Source organism: Anastrepha obliqua, chromosome 5, assembly GCF_027943255.1.
Source record: "Anastrepha obliqua isolate idAnaObli1 chromosome 5, idAnaObli1_1.0, whole genome shotgun sequence".
Classification (NCBI taxonomy): domain Eukaryota; kingdom Metazoa; phylum Arthropoda; class Insecta; order Diptera; family Tephritidae; genus Anastrepha; species Anastrepha obliqua.
Genome location: NC_072896.1, coordinates 49,599,038 through 49,622,230, shown reverse-complemented (window position 1 = coordinate 49,622,230; position 23,193 = coordinate 49,599,038). Strand labels below are relative to the sequence as shown.

General features: G+C 39.4%; 1 protein-coding gene across 4 annotated transcripts in view; it reads left to right on the top strand.

Annotated features, from left to right (window-relative positions):
• Positions 1 to 9,983, top strand: part of LOC129247115 (myosin-9) — a 45,696-nt gene extending 35,713 nt beyond the window's left edge. For all 4 annotated transcript variants that reach the window (XM_054886051.1, XM_054886052.1, XM_054886053.1 and 1 more), the window contains exons 10-17: positions 679 to 818; positions 880 to 1,646; positions 1,708 to 1,810; positions 2,903 to 3,073; positions 3,130 to 4,110; positions 4,175 to 4,390; positions 4,454 to 4,696; positions 9,585 to 9,983. In XM_054886051.1, the coding sequence (XP_054742026.1) occupies positions 679 to 818; positions 880 to 1,646; positions 1,708 to 1,810; positions 2,903 to 3,073; positions 3,130 to 4,110; positions 4,175 to 4,390; positions 4,454 to 4,696; positions 9,585 to 9,638 (2,675 nt within the window). In that variant the 3' untranslated portion in view covers positions 9,639 to 9,983. The remainder of the gene's footprint in view (positions 1 to 678; positions 819 to 879; positions 1,647 to 1,707; positions 1,811 to 2,902; positions 3,074 to 3,129; positions 4,111 to 4,174; positions 4,391 to 4,453; positions 4,697 to 9,584) is intronic.
• The last annotated feature ends 13,210 nt before the right edge of the window (positions 9,984 to 23,193 follow it).

Here is a 23,193-nt window from a genome sequence, read left to right as displayed (position 1 = left end):
TATCGAGTCAATGGCATGTTGCTGTTCTTGGACACACATTTTCAGCTCTATAGCTTTCTCTATATCATTGCCAGCGATAGACATCTTCCTTCATAAACTTGAGTAAAATGAAATGAGTGATTCATTTCGCTCCGGGAAGGTATAAAAAACCTATTACTTTAAGGTAAACTTGTATTTGGATCGGAGTATTTGTGCATCTTCTGTTATAAATAAAACTCGTTTTCCCTAAGTGGGAGCTCGTTGTGTATGTTTGAAATATTTTTAATTTAAATCCCTCCGACTTCTGTCTAAATGCCATGTTCTAAAGGATTCTGTAAGAGTTTTAATGTCTATGAGGAGAGGAGCCTCTAAGTCGTACAAAACCCTTGCAAGGTGCGAAAATTCCAAAGTTTCTAATACCTGCCATAACACCACAACAGAACACATACAGAAAGGTAATTCCTATGAAAAAATTGCCAATTGTCTTGTGTTGCTTTTTTTACTCTTCCATATTTTAGTATGGAATCTTTGTTGTTATTCTTCAATTATGAAAGACTTAGAGATTCTGCCTTGTGAGTTTCACAATTCCCTTCGAACCATTAATTATTTTTATTCTTTTTAACTGAAAATCTGCTTTCTGAAACTAAATAATGACTCATACATTTTCGTCTGATTCCTTGTTTTTTAATGCTTTTCCAGAACGATTGAAGACACTGACGAGCTCGACACCCAAACTTAGTGAGCTGGAACATAAACTGAAGAAGTCGGACGATGAAGCCAGAAAATTCAGTTCGAAAGTCAAAGAGCTTGAAGACAAAATCAAGAAGCAGGATAATCTGGTAATACCAACTTCCTTTTAAGAAAATACAATCTTATTTATAATGTCGATTCTTCACGTAGCTCAAACAAGTTGAAGCCGCGAAAGCCTCTCTCGAATCGCAATCCAAGCGTGACAAAGAAAAACAATCTACACTAGAAAAGGATTACGAAAAGGAGCGCAAGGAGCGTGAGAAGCTCGAGTCGAAACTAACGCAATTAGAAGCCGATCTTGGTAGCGCTAAAAAAGCTGCAGAAAAAACAAAAGCCGCGCATGAGAAGGAAATGAAGGAACTGAAAACTAAATCTTCAAAATCTGATTCCAAACAAGTGCAGGAGCTTAAGAAACAAATTGAGGAGTTGCAAATCCAGTTAGTTGATGAAAATAAGCGCTACAAAGATTTGAATACACATTGGGAAAAGTTGTCTGAGGAAACGATACTTATGCGAGCTCAACTAACCACCGAGAAGGACAACATGCAAGTGGAGCTGAATTCTATGAGACAAAAACTGAATGAAATGGACGAAATACGTGTGGAACGTACAGAGTTGGCAAAGAAGCTCGGCGATGTGAAGAAGAAGCTGCAAGAGGCTGAGGCGAAACAAATCAAAAATGGTGCCTCGGAGCATGAAAAGACAATGCTGAAGAATAAATTGGCAGAGAAGGAGCAAGAATATGATCGTTTACGGCGCGAAAATGAGATGAATATAGATTTAGTATTTCAGTTACGTAAGGAAAATGAGGATTTAGGTAGTAAGCTAAATGACTTTAATCGTATCGAACAAGCGCAGTATTCGATTAATGAGCATAGTAGCAGTTTGCAAGCAGAAATCAAAACGCTGAAAACAAGGTAAGTAGTTGGCATTGAGAGTTGATTAAAATATTTCTATGTTTTTTTTTCTATTTTTAAGGTTGCAGAACTCTGAATTACAGCTTAAGTCCGAGGTAGCATCAACACGTCTACGGTATGAGCAACAGGTCAAAAATTTGAGTGGCGAATTGACCTCTATGCAGGTAGGAGAAAGTAGAAACACTACGTTGACTATATATTATAATTGGAGCACACATCTTTTTTTTTGGGTGTTTGGCAAAGCCACTCTTCCATATTTCGGGGTGTGTCTTGATGTTGTTTCACAAATGGAGAGGCCTTCAGTTTTATGCTGCCTCCGGATGGGAGATGATTTTCTAAGATATTCTTTCCTTTTAAAAAAACACTTTCTATAATTTTTGTGTTTCATAAAAGGTTCCGAACCCGAATACTACCGAACGAAAACCACACGCAAACCCATTTGACTATGACAATCGCGTGCCGTAGACTTCTTTGCTACATCAAAAATGAGGTGTAAAGCAATATAGGCAGAGTGTGAAGTAATCTCAATGGCAACATGCCTTTCTGCCCCTTCACGTACGTCTCTCATCAATGAAAACCTAATATTATAAACATAAATCTGATGATTTTGAGATTCTCGATCACAACCCAGTTTCGGTATATACCTTGGACTAAACGCATGGGTTTTCGAATAATTTGTTCGGAATTGAAGTTTAGCTAATTCTGAATGCTTTTTAGGGATAAAAAGGAAATTTTCGATTTTGAGGGATGTGAATGCAGTATCCTGGCACTGGTACAGGCTGTGTTTGTTCCCTCATTCTTAGCTATTTCATCGGCTTTCCTTCCGCAGTAGATATTAACCCGGTTGGTAGACTGGTTGAATACCAGCTCAGCTGGTTGAAGCAACAGCATATATCCCCGTTTGGAAAATACCACAGTAGTCTGGGGTTTATTTGATTGTTATAGTTCGAAGTTCGCGTTCCGAGTGTCAAAAGATTAAAGAAGGAATTCCATAATTACGACTGACTTCTTTTTAACGATGACTGGAGGTACGACGTGTACCGAGTTACGTTTCGGTCTTCGCACAGTTGTATTAACTGTTGTGGTTTCATCGATTTCCGCGCTGGAGTTTCAACTGAGAACTTCTTTGAAGGTGTCGAATACTGGTTCAGTTTCTCATCTAAAAACTTATACATTCAGATTACTAAAATCGCTTTTTTGCCTTCATTCCTTATTGCAACTTTTCCTCAGTTCTTTATTAAATCTTGTGTTTACAGCGCCAATGCGAGAAGTTCAAGAAAGATCGGGATACCTTCAAGCAGATGTTAGAATCAGCACAGAAAAAAATCGGTGATCTCAAAGCAAGCAGCACAGGCCGCCAGAGTCGTGGTTCAATGCATAGCAGTGATGACGATGATAAGAGCAAAATCGCCTATCTGGAACAACAGGTTTGCTCTTTTGCAGTTTTACGTTTGTAAAATCTTACAATCTATTATCCTTCCAGGTCGGTTGTCTGGAGGACCAGTTGGTCGAGTCACGCCTCGAAGTGAGTAAAGTAAAAACAGAGCTTGTATCTGAGCGTAGCGCAAATGAGATAAAAATATCCGAAATGCAATCCAAATTAAATGAGTTCGAAGAAGAACGCGTTATCGGCTCTGGGCGCACAAAAATACCGGGCATGAAAACAAAACTGGAACTCTCGTGGCAAAAAGAACGCGAAGATCAACAGCGTCTGCTGCAAGAAACATCAACATTGGCGCGTGACTTGCGACAAACGCTCTTCGAAGTTGAGCGAGAACGTGACAAAGAGCGTCTGGAGTCAAAACGACGTTTAGAGCAACTGAAACGCTCTACGGAGGAGGAGATGGAGGAAGGTCGACGAAAGATTGCCGAACTGCAATGTGATTTGCTGGAATTGCGCGACGTGCACGCCAAACTGCGAACATCCAATGAAAAGTTGCGTCGCGAACGTGAACGCTACGAGAAGGAGTTAGTGAAACGCCGCGTGGAACAAGATGGAGGTGAGCGTAAAGTGGGCGCTTTGCTACAAACTGTCGATGAGCTGGTGAAGATAGCGCCAGACCTGAAGATGGCAACAACAAGCAGGCGCTCATCTTCGAGCAGTGGCAACACATTGCGGCCTGAACAGGCGGGTACGGCACGGCAACGTAGTCGCAGCCCCTCGCCAAACACAGTCTTAAATAATTCACAAATAACGAATGTGCTTGCACGCCTCGCTGAAGCGTCAGAAGAGTTGCGAAAATTCCAGCGTCTCAGCGAAGATGAGAATGAACGGATGCGTGTGCGTCGCAGTAATTTGCGGCGTGCGGCATCGCAGGAAAATGATCCACATGGTAGTCAGAGCTCAGTGGCCAGTGCAGCAGGTTCAACGCGCAACGGCTCCAAATTATCGCGCACTTCGACACACAATGGTAGTTTAATAAGGAAGAGCCTCTCATTGGATCATTCAATACAGAAAGATCAGGTTAACTATTATGTGATAATTTAGCCTTATGAAGAAAATAATAAAAAATAACTAATTGTTACAGAACATTTGGCGTCAGGATGATGGCAGCGTCTCGTCAATGCAATCCATTGATTCCGAATTGGGTGGCATGATGCGTGACAGCAGCTTTGACTCACGTCTATCTGGTGGCTCCACGCAGAGTGACATACCACGCGGTCCGCGCAAAAAGAAGAAGAGCTTAATGGGAAAATTGCGCAGTCTAACGAAGAGTAGCCGTAATTCCGAGAGTGAAGTGTCGGTAAGTTGAAAGTGTGTCGGGTTATATGTGGCAATCTTAATTATTTTATGCTTGTAATTGAAGGTTCAAGGATCTGACTCTGACATTAGTGTAGCCAGTGATATGCGTGCCAGCAAAAAAGACTTACGTGGCCGTTTGTCAGGTATGTTTAAGCGTGCGGGATCAACGTCTCGAAGTGAGAGCATCGAACGCATGGCAGTCGAAAATCGTCCGGTGGCAGTGACAGTGGTTGGAGACGTGGATGGCCCCCAGCCGCGTGAACCTCCTCCTGCTAATGCTGCGACAGCTAAACCAATACGTGCTGCGGTGAGTAAAATTGCGTAAATGAATACAATCGTAGGCCAGTTTATTTACATACATATTTATTGTATCGGACTGGATATATAACCGAAGCCTCTATTGAAAACTCAAGAATTTTCTGATGAAGAAGAAATTTAGAATTTAGAAGAATAAATGAAGAAGAAAAAGTGAAGAATAAATTTAAAAGAAAATTTGGATAGGTAATCTGCATCGGGGTGCAGATGTGCCCATGTTTTTGTGGTCGCAAATATAGGCCACACTACCTTCCTTCCGCCCCAGGCTCATTCTTTTAGACTTTGGTGCCTGATAAAAAAAGTGGCATGTTAGGAGCCTCCTTCTCTGAATCCTCATTTAGTAGAACAGGATGCCGAGGGTTACTTCATAATTCGAATGAAACTTTTGGAATGAAATACCTTTTTACACAGACATTTTAGCTTTGCGGGATACCAAATTTAGGCATAGAGTAAAGGAAGCAGATAAACAGGGGCTGCTAAAAGCGGATTTAAAATCACGAAAGAAATGGTGTGTGCCTATAATTTTCCTTTGGGTTTTTCCCAAGTTCTGGGGAATAAATCTAGACGATAATTTATCTAACATTGCCGGCAGGAACGGCAAATAAATATTTTAAGGACTACGATTTAAGGGTATGTATCTGAAACTTCCATTCCTTTAATGGAAACGGCACCCCTGGCTGGCTGGTTAACGTCCTCATAAGAGTAGAGCCTGATACTGTCGTCCCCAAGAGATGCAATGATAGTAAGGCTATGGGATCTGGCGATGTCTATTTCAATTGTTATGTAAAGGTGCGCCAAATCGGCATGGGATTTATGATGGCAGCGACACTTCGCCACCAAATACTGTCAATAATTTCGGGGAACGAACCTCTTGCCAGTATTTGGCGAGCTCATCCTTTTATTTGTGGTGTACGTTTTTATGTCATTCCACAAATGGAGGAACCTACCAAACTTTTTCATGACAGAAATATACTCGGAGCTTTGCCATTGCTTCCCGCGTGGTGGACAATATTAGAAACATATTTTTTATTATCTGGTCTTTCATGTCGCGGGGTTTCGAAGCCGTGAACTACCGAATGGTAGTTATAATTATAGGTAGTTATACTTATTAATTATAATCAGATAGTCGACTATCACTTCCAAAAGAGTAAGTGGACTCAACTTGCGTAGGTTTGAAAAAAATGGAGTAAAAAAAATTACATCTTTCGATAGAGACGAGGAGACAGGGTACTAACTTTTTCATACCTGCCTCAAAAAGTGCAGCTCCTTCACCTACTTTTCCTTCAAATCTTCGTCCATTGAAAACCTTTTTCCACCCATATCAGAGAAGTGAACAGATAGTATTCTGAACCACCAGCCGGTGGTGGTGTGAAATGTCCCATTCAAAAGAGTCCTAGAAGTGCTTTCTCTCGTTCTGGAACCAATCCCTGGACCCATCTCTCGATATTCGAGGGTTTCTTTGATAGTTTTTTGCAGCAAAGAAGTGGAGATTTTGCAAACGTTTCGAATCGCATACTTCATTTTATGCACCATTGGAGGCCTTCCGCTCCTTTTGTATGCACTTGTACAATTCATAACTCCTTCAAAAATCTCAACTGGAGTTTTTTTCCTTCAAAACGCAGCGAGTAACGGTGCAAATATCGTACTTGACGGGAGATCACATCGACATTTTTGTTGGGTGTACAATTTTTACCAAACCGACTTCGAGTTGGGTTTGTCTTTAAGGGAAGGAGTCAGGTTATATAGGAGTGTTGTAATAAACCCTGTCGAAATAATTCTCTATGAGAGCCGTAGTTTGTCTATTTTGGACGTGTCTTGTAGATCAATGCTGGTGTTTTGGCTGGTACAGTTTAATAGTCTCAAGTTGATTGAGAACCGTTGGGAAAGTGTAAAGCGGAATATCAAGAAAGGAAAACTATTGAAATCCACTAAAAAATATGTATACAAGGTGGCGTAAAATTAATCGTTCATTTTTGATTTTCGTTAGGATAGGTTGAGTGGCTGTCATCCGACACACTTAAGTTTGAATAGTCACATTGTGATACCATTGGAACTCATCATTTACACCTCAGCGGAGGTGTTCTACGGTTTCCTCCTCTTCCATATCTTTATAGCATCGACAAAAGTTATTATGTGTACTCCCAGTTTATTTCCATGCTTTCCAAATATATTATACAATGCCCTCTTAGTACCGCTATGGTGTTTTTCATATCCTGTCTCCTAAGATGGATAGTCAGACAGCTTCTCTCGTAGTTAGGGATATCTTCTTAAGAGCCCTCTCTTATGGCGATAACCTCTGCCTGAAAGGCACTACATTGATTAGGAAATCGAAAGGGTGGTAATGGTAATGGTTGTACAGGTTAGGCTAAGGTCTTTATGCACCGCGACCAGATTGATCCATTGTGCGCCCTTAAGTGCTTAATTTTAATTATTTAGGATTGCGTGGAATCGAACCAGCTCCATAAGAGGGAGCATTTGTAAGTCTTCATCCATTAGTAGGTATGAACCCAGGATTATGTGTGACCTAATGCTTCGCAATTGGTGGTGAAGTGTTCCATGGACGCCACTTCGTCAAGGCAGTACCTGCACAAACTAGTGCTAGATAGTTCTATTGAAATGTTTATTGCAGGCAAAGTGGCATGTAAGTGCTATATAGAGTAATCTGAGGCCCTTTTTGTCTAGGGTTAGAGAAGATTTTGCTCTGTTTGTGTTAAAGTTCAGGAGCTTTTTGAAGTGATTGAGGTCGTTTGTGCCGTTCTATTACCCATTGGTTTTTATTTGGCTCCATTTTTTGGTTTCCTGTTTTTGGAAGTTTTTGATACCCAAATCAGGAAAACCTGATTAAGAGTCGCCAGTTTGTTGAGTGCATTGTTACACTCTATAAGAACTTTTGAATTGAATGTAAAGTTATTTAGACTTAGAGAACTGATTGACTGTCCGAAAGTATTTTAATTTTTACGAGGGGTGCCTTTTATATTTCGGGATTTGGCAACCCTGGTGTTGCAATCTGGCAACTGACAGCTGTATCGCAAAGTTTGACATTTTTTGGCTTTTACGTACTCAGAACGTTTTGAAATACCAGCGCTATTTGTGTTGTTTACAGTAACTTAAAAGATTTATCTTGGTCCAAAAATGGAATTAAATCGTGAACATTTTCGTGCGATTATTTTTTACAACTTTCGACGTGGATTAACTCAGCAACATTGCATGGATGAACTTAATTCATTTTTTGGCGATGAAGCTCCATCAAGGACCAGTGTTTATCGATGGTATGGTGAATTCAATCGTGGTCGTAGTTCACTCCAAGACGAATTTCGTGAAGGTCGTCCAAAATCAGTTGTTGTTCCTAAAACCATTGATGCTGTGCGAGAACTGATATTGAAAGATCGTCATGTGACCTATTTTGAGATTGAGACAATCTTAGGCATTAGTGGGACCAGCATACATTTAATATTGCATAAACATTTGACTGTAAAAAAAATTTGTTCGCGTTGGATCCCACAAAATTTGTCAATCGCTCAAAAAAAGGCTCGTGTCGATTGGTCGAAGGAAATGCTCAAAAAATACGATCGCGGGGCTTCGAAACACGTCTATGACATCGTGATAGGTGATGAATCATGGATTTACGCTTATGAGCCCGAAAGTAAACAGCAGTCGACTGTATGGGTGTTTCAAGATGAGCCAAATCCAACAAAAGTTGTGCGCGCACGAAGTTCTTCGAAGCAAATGGTCGCCTGTTTTTTCGGAAAAACTGGACATGTCGCAACCGTACCACTAGAACAACAGCAGAACAGTAAATTCTGAGTGGTACACAACCATTTGTTTGCCAGTTGTCTTCCAAGAAATTAGGAAAACCAATCGCCAAAGACGGATCACTCTTCACCAGGACAATGCGAGCTCTCACACATCGGCTCAAACAACTGCATTTTTGAGCACCCAAAACATCGAATTAATGGGTCATCCGCCGTATAGTCCTGACTTGGCACCGAATGACTTCTTTTTATTCCCGTACGTAAAAAACAAACTGAGAGCTCAACGTTTTTCGACATCTGAAGAAGCGGTTGCGGCATTCAGAATGCATGTTTTGGAGTACCTCATTCAGAGTGGCAAAAGTGCTTCGACAATTGGTTCAAATGCATACAAAAGTGTATAGATCTTCATGGAGAATATTTTGAAAAACAATAAAGTGATTTTCGATGATTAAAATTTGTTTTTGTTCTCTAATCCCGAAATATAAAAGGCACCCCTCGCACTCTTTCGAACCTTTTTTTGGATACGACTTCGACGGCTTCTATTATGGCGAAAAGCTCCGCATGGAAAATTGTAGTATCTGTACTCAGTGTTAAAAATTTGTGTGCTCTACGCCATACTAGCGAAAGGATGCACCGATGCTTAGCTTTTCAGAGTTTAAAGAGTTTGGTTTTGAATATTTTTTTTTACTAAAAACAAAAAAAAAGAAGTATTTTGGGTGATTGAAATCCTTATTTTTACTTTTACTTGCTTCAGTGCTTCTCTGTTTGTATGCTGCAGCTGCCTCGTTCACAAGTACCAAATATGATTGACTCACGTCACCATTTGCAAAAACTATAAATCTTCCGGAGGGGTTATTAATTTTGCGCCACCTTTTGCGTATACGTCTACGAATGTTAGTTTAGTGTGTTTATTCGCTTAGTATTCGATTTCACGAATAATTTACATACTTAAATATGTTAATGTTAGAATAATATTTGTATTTTCTTTGGAATGTAAATGCTTTGTCCGATATTGTATATATGTATGTGTGTCTACATGCATATGAAAGCGCACACAAAAGTTATCACATTGTTTTTATTAAAAGTAAATTTTGTGCAATTGAATTTCCAATTTATTTTTGTTTTCAGATAAAACCACCGACGCCTACCACACCGCTGACAAAACGTCGAACAGCTAAATAGTTGCCCACTTTTCTATTTTCTGTATTAGAAACTTGTTCCATGCCACGGTATTTCGAAATCCTACATACATCCACGCGTACTTTTGTTGTCTTATTTAAAACATTTAAATTATTTGATATGGTAGCGAAAAGCGTATATATTTTTGCTACATATCAGAACTGGCAATGGCGTTATTCAAATTGTTTCCCATTCTTGAATGGAGGAGTTCAATTTTATCGCATTGCATCCAGATTCATATATATACATACTTTTAATCAACTTTTTTCTATTACTTTTATTTATTTCAAATATTTACTTTCTTAATGTACCGTAATGTTAGTATGTCATACTACAAATCATTATATTTATTAGCCAATATGAAACTATGTTGTTCGTTATTTGCGTTTAATGGAGCGTTGGTTGCATAAAAGTAAGTTAGAGCAGTGCAATGGGAGTATTAATAAGTTTTTGGAGGAAATCTGTTAGTACCAAAAGGGGGGAGTTCCATTGGATTTCGAATCAGGATTAGTAGGAGTCTTTTTTTTTGCCTAAAAAAAGACAATTGGACGGAATAATAAGTAATACCACCTTTATCAAAGAGTTACGGAACAAGCGCCAGGTGACACTCTAAGTTAATTGATTTGAGTTCTGTTTTTTATTTTGGTTAGGTTGCCACATCTGTGACTAACACTGCCCCGAGTAACTCAACCTCTGCATGTGTTCTAGATTTTTTACAGATTTAACCTGAATTTGCAACAACGAGTTTGTATTAAAGCAACAATGAATTGAATGGTGTGAAAATCTTAGAAATGTTGGGAACTGTTTCGGTTATGATACTACAGAAAACAGCCGTATTCGAGTGGCATGAACGCTTCAAAAGAGATCGTGAGACTATCGAGTTGACGAACGTAGAGGCAGGCGTCGCATCGAAAATTGATGAAAACATCAAGAAACTGAAAAAAGTTGATCAATAAACGCAAATAAACTATTAGAAAGCTGGCAGAGGATTCGAACATTGCTGCAAGAACCGTTCAGGGCATTGTAGTTAATGGTTTGAGTTTGCGCCTCGTTGCTGTAAAGCTCCTCCCAAAGGACCAGAATTTCATACAAAAAAGGGACCGAGTTGATATCGCCAAAGAAATGACAGTTAATAAGGACTATTATTTGGCCTTTATGAGATGTTTTCATAAAGCATTTTCCCAAAAACGAAAAGATTTGTGGGAAAACATTTCGTGAGTCACACAGTGCCATCATTATCCGTGAATCTGACTAAACCGAAACGAATACCTATTGACAGCCATCGAATTTACTTGATTAGGCTTTCTGCGATTTTTTTTCTTTGATGGTGTCAAAAAACCATTAAGGGGAACGCGTTTTAATAGTCGAAAGAAAGTAATGGAAAAATCGGAAATAGCTCCGGTGGTTATACTAGAGATGTTTCGAGAGCTGGATCAAACGCTGGCATAAGTGCCATGCAGTTGGTGGGGAGTACTTTGAAGGCGATAATATCGCTTTTGAGGAGTAAACTTGTGTTTTGAATTTTCTGTTTATATTTCGGGAACTTTTTGATCAAGGTGGCATTTATTGAAAAGCCCTTCAATACAATGATTTCGGATTTTGTAGCCTCGGTGAATGATTGAACTGTCTTCAACTAATATAATTCTAGTATAGTTTTTTTGTGAGTACCTTTTTCACCTTTACTTGCCATGACAGTTGTGAGAAGATATCAAGTACCAAAATGGATTTAGAATCTTCAAAGTAATAATTTGTCCAAAATTGAATAGCGCTTTTGCATTTTGCCTTGCCGCTTTAATAAGTTTTCTATCGAATTGTTGGCCTATTGAAACAATTTTTTTATTTGCATACAGAATGTGACAGTGATGATACATCTTAGTGTGAATATACTATATGCATGTACAGGGTGGTCCGTCTAATGTTTTTTTCATATGCTCATGTGTTATTTAGACAGTGACAGCTGCTTCTTTCTTGAAATATAGACGGACAGTCAGTACCATATGCCCACGGAATGAAATTGATCGCTTTACTCCTGAACGATGTTGGGAAATATTTCAATCTTACTTTCAAAGTCAATATTGTGCAGCCCAAAGAGTGCGTTAATTGAAAAGAAGTTGAAACCATTTTTTTCTGGAGAAGCGTATTTTGATCTCGGCGGCTTTGTTAACAAGAAAAAATGTCGTATTTGGCAATCGGGAAATCTGGAAACCCGCACGTGAGTGTGGGGAAACCAATGCACCCTCAAAGAGAGCCAGTTTGGTGTGGATTTTGGAGCAGGTGCATCATTAGAGGGACTCTCCGAACGATAAATGGCTTTTTATGAGGAGCTTTTTTCGGGCAGAAATACCCTCGGAGGCTCGCTATTACCTGTTGAGAAGCGACCGTTGTTAGAAAAAATTTTTATTAGATGTTTTATGTACGGAGATTCGGAGAGGTATGATAAGCGATTTTTTGTGGTCAAAATTGTCGCGTATTTAAACTTGGAAGGTCCATGGTTTCAATAGGATGACGCGCCTTGTCACACAGTTCATACCACAATCGACCTTTTGCGCGCAAAGCGCGATATTCATAATATCAGCCATCTCGAAGAGGGCGAATATCGAGTAAACCATTCTTGAGATAGATCCAGAAGCCGCCACGAATGTTTTGAAAAACTAAGCTAACAGGATGCACTACGGCGAAGCCAGCCAAGGTAGCAAAAATGAATGTAATCATTTTCCATAAATAACGGGACCATTTACTCTTTCGAATAAACTGAAAATAAATATATCGAAAACAATTTTTTGTTAATTTTTTTTAAGAAACCACTACACAAACCACCCTATACATACATGTGTGTATGTACAATACGTTAATGCAATAGTGCTCCGAAAATAGTGGATGCCATTTCAATGCAACGACCACATTACTGCAACTGCTGTCAACACCACTTCCTGTCACAAATTGCTGCCGTAATAATGAAAACAATAAAAACAAACTAACAACATTAACCATTTCCGCACAAAACAATGCAGCTAAGCTAGTAGAGCTTTTGTATCTGCGCTAACATGGCAGTGTGTGCGAATACATTTTGTTGTTTATACTGATGCTGGCCAAGCGCTATCAATTAGAGGCATGGCAAAACCAAAAAAAAAGAAGCTATAATAAAACTATGAAACCGCAAATCATCGAGCCGAGTCACAACACCAACAATTCGAGTCCCAACAACGACCGGTTCCACATTCAGTTCCGTAGTGGTTGCCGAAAATTAAAATTTTAATTAAATTTCAGGCCAGAAGGCATATTTAGGCACCACAAATAAATGCACAACAACCCCGCAAGAAAGTCGCAGAGAAAGGAATAAATATGGCATTTTCTAAAGCTTTCAAAATTGTATTTTTTTGTGTAAAATTACCTAAAGTTGATAATATTACGATAAATTGGAAGTATCTGGTGACCAGATAAGAACACTAGGAAAATAATTGTAATAACTCCACAGCGGTGTTCTTGTGTTATATGACCACTTCGACTTCTCTGGCAGTGCTTCAACGAGCAGTTCAATTTTTCACCACTTAGTCAAATATGCGCGGCTTTATTCCAACACTAACATCCTGAATGTTGGCCTCGAGCTCACCCAATCTTGGCTTGTTAGCGTAGTTGACGTAACCCAAAAAAAAAAAAAATTTAGGGGTGTCAAATCGGATGTTCGCGGCGGCCGATTGATGAACGCACACTGTTAGATGACCAACTATTCAAATTTTTTTCTTCGCTACTTACAACTTTCATTGCTTTTGTGTTCCGTAGTGTTTTGTTGGAACTACAGCTCGAAATCATCAATGTTGGCGAGGTCTGTCACACAGAAATTCGGTTAACATTGCTCGATACCGAGGACAATTGATGGTAAGGGTGTCTCCTTCTTCATTTCGAAAGAAATAATGTCCGATGATGCCACCGTCTCATAAATTACTCCAAGCATTCAATATGTGTGGATGCATTGATGCTTGGTAGAATACTTGTAGGTTGTCTTCGTCCCAGAAATGGCAATTTTTTTGGTCTAAATCGAGTTCTCTGGGACAAAATTTCCTCGATCTAATTAGCGAACTTACGGCTTTGTCTATGGCCGTTCGGATTCCATTCTTGTATAAGCACAATTTCATATGAATACAGGCCTAATCATACAGCAAAATAAGCCGATTTGACTCTCTAGTAATGTCCAATTGAGCTGAGTGACGCCGAATCAAAATTTTTCGGTCTTCTTTGATATTGGCGGTTACGTCGGCTGTGCTTTCTTAACTTTCCCTTAAGGGAAGAGTGGGCGATGTGCGACACTTGGAGACAGAGAATGGCTAACACGTTTACGGATTACTCGAAGCCGGACGGAAAGGTTGGTGGGGGAGTATTCTGCGACGAGTTCCCCATCAAGCTCAAATGTAGGCTTCCCGATCACTGTTAAATTAAGGAAGTAGTGTAGTGACTTCTGGAATTATTGTGAGAAAGCTAAATATCTACTTCGAAAGCCGTGAACTAGGGCACTGGGCTTGTTTTTTGTGCGTCCAAAACTTCCGATTATTACTAATACCGATATTTTGGCTCATTTGGGCTCGTGGTCACAGTAGCATGACGGAAAACTGGTGGGTTGATGAGCGGTCTAGGCAGGCGATCCCGAAAATGGTTTCACAACGGAATGAGAGAATTGGGGTTCCCTTGCGAACCTGTGATCTACTCCTTGAAAGATGGGCCTCGTGTCAACTCAGTAAGCGCTGGGTTAGTGCGCAAGCGTGCAAAGTCACGACATCCTTCTCGCCACTGATCGGCGGTGGGTGTTCGCGGGAGCTTCTAAGGCTAACAAAGCAGCAGCTTTCTATTTTGGTGGGTGTCTTTTCCGTGTACTGTTAGGTATCCAAGCGACGAGGCTTGAGATTGTTTCAAATCCTTTCTGCAGAAGCTGTCTACAGGATGAGGTGGAATCATCTCTCGGTATACTCTTCTCAGCGGCCCTGCTCTCATCGGGATAAGATTCAGACTCTGAATTTTTTGTTACACCAACGGATATAACGGGTTTGAATATCACACATCTGGTGAATTTCATCAGTAGCTTGAAGTGGTTGATACAAATGGAATTAGCAACCGTTCGTGGTCATCCTTCAATCAAAAGCCTCTTCTTTCTTTTTCTCCTGTTTGGTTCTTTTGTCTCTGTTTTTCCTCTGTATGACTTTACAATGAACGAAATTTTATTCTTTGTCGAAGTGAGGCCTCGCGTGGGCAGCCATTTATCCTAACCTAACAAAGCTAGCTTTTTATGGAAATCAGATAAGAGGGCAGAAGACACTTCCTCTTTGTCATCAGTCTGATTACTTTTTACGAAAATGAGGACTTTGTGCTGATCACTTTTTGATAACGAAAATGAGTAGTTTCGCCCATCAGTGCTGATTACTTTTTGATAACAAAAATGAGAATTATGATAATTTGTGCTGAGAAGCTTGTGATGACGACAATGAGGAGTTTAGTTATCAGAAGTTATTACATTGTAAAAATAAAAATGATTAGTTGCCTGTCTTTAGAGCATTTTCAGTCATCAAGAGAGATAGAATATCACACCGACAAGGGGCTAGAACGAAAATGTGTAGTTTGATTAGAATAGTAATGATGATAATATGAGTGCTTATATGATAGTCAGCTGTCTTGTAGGGTAGTGCCACTTTGAGTTTACCACATCCACCTCGGTATCAAAGATTTTTCCTGCTGGTACTGCGCCAGCACGATGACTGCAGTACGAAATGATAGTGCAGCGTCATTCCCCTTTAATCCCCTACTTATTATTGCTTCCGGTGCATTTATGCGTTTGCTTTTGTTATTATACTTGACTTGTTGTTGTTATTACATTTGAAACCCGAACGCAAATAATAGAATGTGTGCGCAGTTTTTTTTGCCGTCAGTTGTGCAGATACTCATAACAGTTTTAGCGAAATTATAGAAAACAGCTGCTTTTTATAATCGGCCATAATGAACGGTGCTATTACAACAAGTGTCAGAAGTCGTGCGGTGGATGAAATAATGACTTAAACGTAGTAGAAGGGGGAGATGAAGATAAAACGATGTACATGTATATATGTACGAGTGTCGTTTGAAAAGGTCGTTCAAAAAAATAAAAACTACTTAGTTTTTATTTTTCCATAGTCTTCTTTTAGGCTCATAGACTTCGTCCAATGATGTTCTAGTTCGTTGATCCCTTCCGAATAATAGGATTTGTCCAAGTCTGTAAAATAGCCATTCGTTATTGCAATTACCTCCTCGTTTGAATAAAATCTTTTCCCCGCCCGCCATTTCTTTGAATTCAATTTAAAATAGTATTCCGATGGATCCAAGTCTGCATAATAGGGGGATGTGAAACGAGTTGGAATCCTATTTTCATTCATTTTGCGACCACAACTGCTGAGACGTAAGCTGGCGCTCTGTCGTGATGGAAAAGGAAAACCACTCGAATTCCTCGGTTCAAACGAATGCGAAATACAAAGAAATATACCAAACTGACTGACTAGTGGTGTGTGCTCTACCTAGTGATGTTAGTCACTAAACATAACCTCGATACGCGCAAGTAGTGCTATCTCTCGGACTTTTCAAACGACCATCGTATATGCATATACTTACATGGAACTCAGCACTTAAATTTTTTTTAAATATTCGGTAGAAAATTAGAAGGCATTCACAATAAAATATTGAAATATAGCGACTTGATTATTACACGCCACTTTTACTTGGCTGGGCTTCCATGGCTAACTGCTGATCTCTGCGGTGATGCGAGACATTTGGATTTTCGGCAACACTCACCCTTTTGAATGAACTTCTTTTTGGCGATTTCATATCGACTCGTACGTGAAAAAATTTGAATGACGAATAGTGCCACTTTGGGTGCCGTACAGCCACGATTTGTCCGATTTTGCAAGTTTTGATTTTACACAACTTTCAATGTATATCGATATATGAGTATGGCCGAGATTGTTTTGGATCCATAGAAAAAAAAACCTAATTGATAACTGGTAAATGTTTTTAGCGTTAAGAATTTAAATCTGGAAAAAATCGTCGAAAAATTGGTTAATACAAACAACATTTGAGCGCTTTTGTAAAAATCCTCGGTTTACAAATTGTTTTTAACACCACAAATCACCATAATTAAAATCATGATCATGCATTTTACAGTGCTCTCAAAATGAAGTCACATCTTCTTCTTCTTCTTAATTGGCGCGATAACCGTTTACGCGATTTTGGCCTAGTTTAACAAAGCGCGTCAGTCGTTTCTTTCTCGCGCTAACCGGTGCCAATTGGACACACCAAGTGAAGCCAAGTCCTTCTCCACCTGATCTATCCAACGTAGAGGAGACCTTCCTCTTCCAATGCTACCACCAGCTGGTACCGCATCGAATATTTTCAGAGTCGGACGACATGACCCAGCCAGCGCACAGTGCGGCCGATTCCCGAAAAGCTGGCCAAAACTCAAAAAATTAAGTAATTGATTCAAACTTTCTTACTCGGGGGTTGTCGGGGTCGCTGATTACGAATTTGATCTTAGAATTTTGAAAATCCACCCCCTGCTACCCCTATTGGCCACCCCCTCACGTGAAATAGCGTATATTCTAGAACATAATCAAGATGCATGTTAATTTATATGTTTTCGGGGTCGCTGATTACGAATTTGATCTTAAAATTTTGAAAATCCACCCCCTTCCACCCCTATTGACCACCCCCTCACGTGAAATAGCGTATATTCTAGAACATAATCAAGATGCATGTAAATTTATATGTTTTCGGGGTGGCTGATTACGAATTTGATCTTAAAATTTTGAAATGCTCAAACGAAGGCCACGTTGAGACTGAAAATACAGAGGATACTTAGGGTACAGGACGTTGCTATGAACGGTTTCCACTAGTCAAGGCATTACTGTAGCCAACCCAAAGACAAAAAAACTCTATATAGAAACTTTTTTTTTCGACTTTTGGCCAGCTTTTTGGGAATCGGCCGCACTGTGCAGCGTAGCCAAGCTGTGAGTTCCGAATGAGGTTCAATAACCCATTGATCTATTGCTCCATGCAGCGTAAATTTTTTTATCATTATTAGACCACACCATGAAAAATTTAATGAGAAACCTTCATTTTGTCAGCAAATGAATTAGAAGGTACTTCCCCTGAATTCGCTCAGCTGATTCAATTAAAAAAATATCATTACCGTAATGACATCGACGGTACTTCCCCCAGCTTTAGTCTCAAAAATAAAACCTAAAAGAGCAAAAGAAAAAGACAAAACAAAAAATGTTGCAAGTATCGACTAAAAAATTTTCTAGTGACGCAAATACTGAGTACGCAATGCAAAAAAAAAAAAATGTGCCGCAAGTAACGAGGTGTGCAAATATCGAAGTTTGTGCAAGAATCGAGTTTCTACTGTATATTTGAAAGGTACGATTCGCACCTAAATTCCAAGCATAAAAAAAATTTCAAATTTATCAAATAAGGTACCAGCGTACCCATACCTGTTTTTTGTACATCACTGATACGCTTATATGTCCATACATACATACAAATGTATGTGTTTACACAAATAGAAAGTTGTTGCCGGTATAAAAAAGCAGACAAAAATTAAAGCATATTTTCAGGTTATTACTATTATAAGCGATTGATAAGGAAACGTTGAAAGCAAAAGCACACACGCGGCCACTCCAGTATAATTACATAAATATGGATATATAATGGAAAGAGATAAAACTGTTTGAGGATAATAGAGCGCAATTGTATTGCCTTGCGCAAAATCACCAAATATGTTGAAGAGACTAAGCATCGAGACGCTAATGGTTTTTTGAGAAAAACGAACAACAAGGCAACGAAGGGAGAGGCATGCATGCATGTAAATTGAGAAAAAGCTCAGCAGAAATGAATGGACAGCGATTGCTCTCTTGACTTTACGCTCTACATTGAGAGTATGACGAGGAAAGGTTTATGGCTTCCATTTACGCAGCTTTTGCAAAATAAAAAAACAATACTAAACGTCGGAGTAATAAACGGATATGCGCTCCCAAAATTCTCAGCAAAATCTAAAATTTTACTTCAATTTCAGTTCGCCTTATTTATTAAGTACTTGCCGACACCAGAGAGAGAGAGAGGGAGTGAGAGCGTTTTTCAATACTCGTTAGTAAACAGGCTCTTTGCGGGTATTATTGCGAGCACACGAATGGATAAGTCTAAAGAAAATACATGCAAATATAATTGTATACATTCAAATAACTGTAGTTAAATACATTTAATAAACAAATGCAAACAATAATATACACATGCGCGTCATAAATTAAGGTCAGTTAAGAAGCACGTGTTTGATAATGGCATACAAACAACTAGCTATTGTACATATGTATGAGTGCGCCAGTGTAATGCATACAAATAGGCGCTTAAGTTAAACGCAAGCATTTATGCAAATTTCTGCATTCACTCTTCCATACACACATACATACATACATACAAGATATTGTATACAAAGAAGCAATTGCGTAAAAGTGTGGTAGACAGCTTTGGGATATTCAGCAATCGAATTCACTCACAAATCGATTTTTGTGCGAGTCCAAGCATTAAACGTGACCGCAAATATATTAACTTAGAGCTCCGCAATCAAGCAACTTAAAAGTATGTAATTAAAAAGTAAAATTGAGATTCGGTCGATCGGTTCAAGCGTAGGATTGGCTCTTCTTGTCCCTGACGCAGTTTACACAACCAATTGCATTGAAGTTATCGTTCAGAAGTTATATGACAACATCCTATGAAGCGACGCTTGGACTGCGTGAGTGAAAGATTCTGCGGAAGATTTGTGGACCTTTACACGCTGGCGACGGAGCTGTATGAGCTTTACGATGACATAGACATAGCGCAGTGAATAAAGATCCAGCGGCTTCGTTGGCTGGGTCATGCCATCCGAATGGATACAAATGCTCCGGCACTTAAAGTATTTAACGCGGTAGGAGCTTGTGGTTACAAAGGAAAAGGAAGACCTCCTCCGTGTTGGAAATATCAGAAGGAGAAAAACTTGGTTTCACTTTGTGTGTCCAACTGGCGTCGGTCAGGCAGGAGAAAGAAAGGACAGGCGAGTTTTGTTAAACTCGGCCAAAATCAAGAAGAAGAAGAGATTATTAGTATCATACGAGGTACCTTCATCGCCGAATACATATATTTGTGACGACTATGTTATGTGAACTTTCAACAATTCTGAAAGAATAATGCGAGCCTCTAGAGCCTTTTCATTTTGTACGCGGTGCGAAGTGGTTGAAGTCTAATGACGACCTTCGGCAGGCTAGACTTGATGACGGTTTCTGTGAATGCCTTTTACAGCCTTTCTGTATTCTGAGGCATCTCATCAGTCAGTTTCCGACGTTCTAGTTCCCACGTTAGCACCACAACAGGAGCATACTATTATGCTCCTCAACAAAAAGCATATACGCCTCACTATACAGATGTTGGATACGAGACAGCAGGGGGCATCACACCGCTGTTCTGAGCTCAGTATTTTGGCATGCTCGGAGCTGCGGCCACAGCGTATCACTGGTTTCCAGCAGTCTGGCGGCCGACATATTGCATTAACTGTCGTTTCTTTTTCTTTGTATTGTCGAGGCCCTGTGCTCCTGAGAGGAGTGACCAGGGGGAAAAAAAATCTGCGAGAAGCTCGAAATCAAGCTCAAATGCGGGCTACCGAACCTCGAACCGATATTGCGATCAAACTTCCAAGAAAAGATGATAAAGCAAAGCTTACCACCGGGTGGTATCCTTTTTTTCTTGTTTTTTAACTTCTATTACTCGATGCTCGCATCAAATAATGACACCGTTGGCTTGTATTATATTAAAAAAAAAAATCTTTAAAAATTGTATCAGTAGGGTGGAGGTGGTGATATTTGCGAAAAAATTGTTCTGGAAAAATATTTAAAAAATTGATTTTATTTATAAAAAAATTTGGTTTTTGGATGTACTTTCCAATCGGTCGAGATCACGAGATCACTGTATTTCCAGATTTGAGTATCTAATGAATAAAAGGAATAATGTTTTTTTTATATTTAGGTGCATTTCTTTGCAATACAATTTCAGTTTGGCCACTAAGAATTGTCATCAATAGTTTTCGTATATTGCATCAAAACAAATTCCATTTCGCTAATGTAATTTTAACACTTGTTTGTGTGACTTTATGGTATTTCAAAACCGAATCGCTGCAATCGAATAGGAGTACATGTCACTCATACGCCCTGTCATCCAAAATATATAAATAATGATATGTAGTTTGAGAAACTCTTTCATTCATAAATGATTAGTAAATGAATATATTAGCTTTGCAATTTAAGAATTACTTAAAGTTTACATAGAATATAATATAATTTTGAATTTACTTAGTACTTACTTACTTAATACTTACTTAATACATAGCTATCCATCGCGCTGACTAATTCCAGCTGTTCTTAATTGCCCACAAACTGGGAAGTGAAGGGGACAGATACCTGTAAACGGCCATATTTTCACTGATTTAAAATGAAGAAGTATTTTTTTTAAATTGGCATACAGTTTATTTATGCACTAAAATAGTACACATTTTTTTTTTTATTTTGGTCATTTAAAATGGCGGATGTACACTCAATTCTTCCAGGAAGTTCGGAGCGGGGCTTCTCAATCGACTGGCATTGTACATAGCATCGGCCTCTGTGACCTGAATACAAAAAACCATTTTCTTGTTTATAAATGTCATAATTTCTATATGAATTAAACAAAAGTGGAATAAAATTCGCGGAATAAAATGCTTACAAAAAAATGAGTTTTGGGGCGAATTTTCCTACTATTTTTGCTTCGAAAATTTTCAAAAACTATGTGAATAGAAAGTAATATCATAAAAAAGATATGTGCAACATTTCAGGGAAATCGGTCAATAACTTTTCGAGTTATCGTGTACGCCAATTCGAAAAATATAGTTTCGAGAAAAACGCGTCTAAAGTCGACAACACAATTGGTGGATGGCGCCATATAGGGTACTGAAGTGCAATTCGATGGTTGATGGGAGTGAAGCCTTCTCACTTTTTTGATAATGCTGTTAATTCCAACCATACAGGGGCCTTGATCTTTTCCAATCCACAGACTTCTTTACGCCCACGTTCGGGATTTAGGTTGCAACTGAGTTAGTGATTGCGACTTTCAGTTAGCTAAATGCGGTGGAGTGATATCCTAAATAAGTTTTTTTCAGGCTAATAAATAAATTTCCATGTCATTGGTAATGTAGGTACAGCGCAAATTTTATGACTCACCACCATTACTTTTATTGATTGATTCCCAGGATGATTTACGTGGGCTTCCTTATGCAAGGCTAGTGCGAGAATTGCAATGTTTGTGGAGTCATTTGCATCGATAGCACCATCGAATGGTTACCGCGCCGTTGAAAATAAATTGCGGCAACATGGCGCTCAGCTGCTGTCGTTGGGTAACGCAAATTTTGCATTAACATAGTTTTGTTGATAGTGTCCGTTACTTTTTGTATTGAACGACTTACGGAAGATTGCTCTCCTACTGGCCTTTGATAACAGCCTGTTGCATAAAAGCGAACCACTGCGAGCACAAGTATTAATGCATATATTTATAACTACGAGCGTCGTTTCAGAAGTCAGTGAAAAGTCAGAGAGATGGCACTACTGGCGCGTATCGAGGTTATTTTTAGTTCGTAGTATCTCTAACACTCTACAAGGCTCTCATCATGCCCGTCCTAACGTATGGCGCAGAAGCGTGGACGATGACAATATCCGATGAGGCGTCCCTTGAAGTGCTTTAGAGAAAGATTGTGCGCAAGATTTTTGGACCATTGCACGTTGGCAACGGCGAATATCGCAGGTAGTGGGACAATGAGCTGTATGAGCTTTACGACTACATAGACATAGCGGCGCGAATAAAAATCCATCGGCTATGTTGGCTGAGTCATGTCGTCCGAATGCATACAAACGCTCCGGCACTGAAAGTACTCGATGCGGTACCAGCTGGTGGTAGCATTAGAAGAGAAAGACTTCCTCCGCGTTGGAAAGATCAGGTGGAGAAGGACTTGGCTTCACTTGGTGTGTCCAATTGGCGCTGGTTAGCGCGAGAAAGAAACGACTGGCGCGCTTTGTTACATTCGGCCAAAATTACGTAAGCGGTTATCGCGCCAATTAAAAAAATAAAAAAGAGAGGGTAGCACCTCTTGAAAAAACACATCAAGTTTCAGCCAGATCGACCTGTTTCTTTGTGTTTGGCATTCGTTTGAAACGCGGAAGTTCAATGTTTTTCCTTTTCCATCACGACAACGCACCAGTTCACGCCTCAGCAGTTGTGGTCACAAAATGAATGGAAATGGGGTTAGAACCCGTTTCACATCACCCTATTCTCCAAACTTAGCACTCTCGGATAACTCGGACTACTATTTGTTCCCCACTTTGAATAAATGGCTGGTGGAAAAAATATTTTATTTAAACGAGGAGGTAATTAGAGAAAGAATGGCTATTTTCCAGACTTGGACAAATTCTATTATTGGAGGAGATCAACTAACCACAAAAGC